We start from the raw sequence: 3310 nt of genomic DNA on the forward strand, positions 1-3310 counted from the left end.
CTTGCGGGGAGCGGGCATGGGCAGGGCGGTGCGATGGTTGGGGGTCCCGACTGCTGCCTGCGGTAGTGCCTGCGGGCGCAGCCGCACTGCTCCTTTTCTTCCTTATCCACCCCCCCTCCCCGGCTCCGGGGCGTTCTCAGTCTTCACCGGGGGGTGGGGCGGACGCTTGTTTTCTGTAGGTGAAGCCTTTTATCTCGATGGTGAAGTTGAGTTGTGCGTTAACCGCTCTCTGTTCATTGCCCTTGGCGGACTTGTTATCAGCACAGCTCAGCAGCTTCCAAGCGGCTCTGCCCTTGGGGCTGGGCTGGATAGCAGGAGTTGACTAAAATAAGCGATTGGCACCTTTCCCACAGGCGTCCTTGTCTCTTGAGGCAAAGTTTTTCGTTCATAGTTTTGAAGTGGATTGGTAGGAGTTCGTGGTTTCCTTGGTCCTGTGCTTACATGTCTCGTTTGGCACGAGACTCCAATTTTAGCCATAGCTGAGATGAGTAACTTTGGTCTGAACAGCAGCTTTGACCTCTGTGCAGCAATCAGTGTGCTTTAGATGTGCAGGTAACTTGAGACTTTCCAGTGACACTGTAGTGTGTTGTGGCATGTACGTGTAGAAGTTTACAGCCAGCTTCTGTGTTACTATGAATGTCTGAACCTCAGCTACCAGCTAAATGTAATTATGTTGGTGGATGATTGGGGTACACAAGCACCCGTGTCTTGCCTTGAATCTCCAAGCTGCTGATCTAGGAGCAAAGAATTCTGTAATAGTTTGTCCGGTAAATAACTGGCAGTTGATACAAAGCTTTCCATTGAATCCTGCCTAATAGTTCTGACCAAAGAACGAGCAGGCTGTGTGATGGCTTCTAACTGCTGTTACAGGTTTTTTTTCTTAAAAAATATGGTCTTGTGTTTGCTGTTGAGTATATGTTTTAGTTCTACTTCTCTTTTGCCCTTTAAGTATGATAGTAACTTTCTTTTTTTTTCCCCCAAAGTAGAAAGTGTACTCTTTAGTCTAATCCCTGATAGGTCTAGCAAAGCATGGGAGCTTTATTGCAGAAGTACTTTAAAGTTCTTGGCTACCCTTAACTGATATCGCAAGTCAGAACCTTGACTTGTGGTCATTGTAAACAAACTCAGGCAAAAAAAGGAAGCAGTGAAGGTTTCTCCTTCTTCAGAAAGGCTTTAAGTCTGCTGTGTTGAAGGCATTTGAATGGTGCTCAGAAGAACAGGTATCTTTGTGGGGTGGCGAGTTTTTGTATCTTCAGAACTGAGCCACAAATACCAGTTCTTCGTGTTTATGGTAGGATGCAGGTTAGATTTTCCTGACTAGGATTAAATTTAAACTTTATGAAGGGAAGAGTTTTGCCACACTGCCTTGCTGTCATCAGTGCTAGCTTTAGCTTGGACTCCAGCCATCTTGAAGTAGGGAGGCATGTCTGAAGTCGCGGTATGGACTTGGCTTTGTGTGGCTGCTGGAGTGAGGCTTGGGCTTCTGAGCATATGAATTCTTTTTTTTTTCTTTTTCAGTCCTACTATTTTGACCGGGATGATGTGGCTCTGAAAAACTTTGCCAAGTATTTCCTGCATCAGTCCCATGAGGAACGTGAGCATGCTGAGAAGCTGATGAAGCTACAAAATCAGAGGGGGGGACGCATCTTCTTGCAGGACATTAAGGTGAGGAGGAGCTTTGGTGGTACTATACTTGTGGTTTCCCTGTGGGCCTTTTAGAAGGAGCAGCAGCTGACAGTAGATAAGCAATCTAGTCTTGCTGCAATCTGGGCATGGCACTCAGCCCAAAATCAAGATAGGCATTGTAATTTGGTAATTTGTGGTGACAGACTAAGAAAAAGCACTTCCTGTGTAAGAAGAGGATGCCTGGCTCTAGCTGGCTTGCTGTGGAGTCAGGCTAACTAGAATGCAACTGGTTTGTCCACCTTTAATGGTGAAAGTGTTCTCAATACTGTTTTGTAGAGAGCTCTGGACTTGCTTGCCATGGGAATATGAAATGCCAAGTTTCCGATTGCTTGATATGACTCAGTACAAGATTTCAAAGCACTGTTTTCTTGAAATCACTTCAGTTAGATTATTCAGAACAGCAGAAAGTGTCTTAGGCCAGTTCAATGCAAAGTGCCTCTTTATTGGGGAAAAGTTTATGAAGACACCTAAATGCCTGAACTTGGTCTAAATGGGCTTTGAGACTGATCTAAAAGTCTTTGCTCTGTAATGGTGCGTAGGTACTTACAAAGAATATGGTTGTGTGCTTTCCTCTTCCAGAAGCCAGATCGTGATGACTGGGAGAATGGACTGACTGCAATGGAGTGTGCCCTGCACCTGGAGAAGAACGTGAACCAGTCACTCTTAGAACTGCACAAACTGGCAACTGAAAAGAATGACCCACACGTAAGTGGATGCTGAAGCTCAGCATGTGTGTAATTATGGGGGTTTGGGGCCAAGTTACCTGTCCTAAAGCTGAAAAAAAGGGTGTGAAATAGTGGCACAGCCTTTCCAAAGGGCCCAGATCTCAGCCTGTGCCTGACCTGTTTGGTAGGGTTATGGCTATCTCTTCCCAGGAGGACCAGTTGCAGTGTTAAGATGGCTGAGGCCTGCCTTGTGGAACAGTGCATGCATCACTGTGTTCAAACCCTTCTGTTGCTCATTGGATCAGAGGGCACTCATTAACTGTGTTCTGAAATGTATTGAGCTTTATGGAGAAGGCTCATTTCTGGGGGAAATCAGTTCTTTAAACTAATGGGTGTCTGTAAGGCCATCATAAAATTTTAAGACTGTCACTTCTTATTGTTAAAAACCCTGACACTTGAGAGCACTGAAAGACACTTGAGAAGTCTGAAAACACAGGTTTCTTCACAGATGGAAGTTATTGGCAAGGCTGGATTGATGCTTCTTGGTATCAGAAAGAGATCAGTGGGTATCTGAATCAAAGTACTCTTGGAAGTGTCTTGCATAAGTTAGAGGGACTATTTCTATTAAAAACACAGCTGGACAATTCTACAGCTGTGAATCCTCATGGTGATGAATTCAAGTGCAGTGAGGGCTTCTAAATCTGTTCAGAAACTTTCCTATTGCTTCCTGTAGTGAGGAGGGAGGGAAGGCATCCTGAGCTGCTGATGCTGTAGGGTTCTGGAACAAGTGTGCCTAGATAAGACCAAAGCAAGGCAGACTTTTCTGGCATTGCTGAGGCAAAAGTAAAGGCTTCTTCCTCTCTGCTGTCTTCTGCAGCTTTGAAATTGTCATTCTGCATATTCTTCTTTCTCTAGAGAGGGTTGGTAGTTTCAGATCCTGTTTCAGCAGCATACGCTGG

At 45.2% G+C, this 3310-nt stretch overlaps 1 protein-coding gene across 1 annotated transcript in view; it reads left to right on the plus strand.

Annotated features, from left to right (window-relative positions):
- Positions 1-1440: 1440 nt before the first annotated feature.
- Positions 1441-3310, plus strand: part of LOC104536466 (ferritin heavy chain-like) — a 2271-nt gene continuing 401 nt past the window's right edge. The window contains exons 1-2 of the mRNA XM_010179074.1: positions 1441-1665; positions 2266-2391. Of these exons, the coding sequence (XP_010177376.1) occupies positions 1441-1665; positions 2266-2391 (351 nt within the window). The remainder of the gene's footprint in view (positions 1666-2265; positions 2392-3310) is intronic.

The sequence above is a fragment of the Mesitornis unicolor genome, unplaced genomic scaffold, assembly GCF_000695765.1.
Source record: "Mesitornis unicolor isolate BGI_N332 unplaced genomic scaffold, ASM69576v1 scaffold14182, whole genome shotgun sequence".
NCBI lineage: Eukaryota > Metazoa > Chordata > Aves > Mesitornithiformes > Mesitornithidae > Mesitornis > Mesitornis unicolor.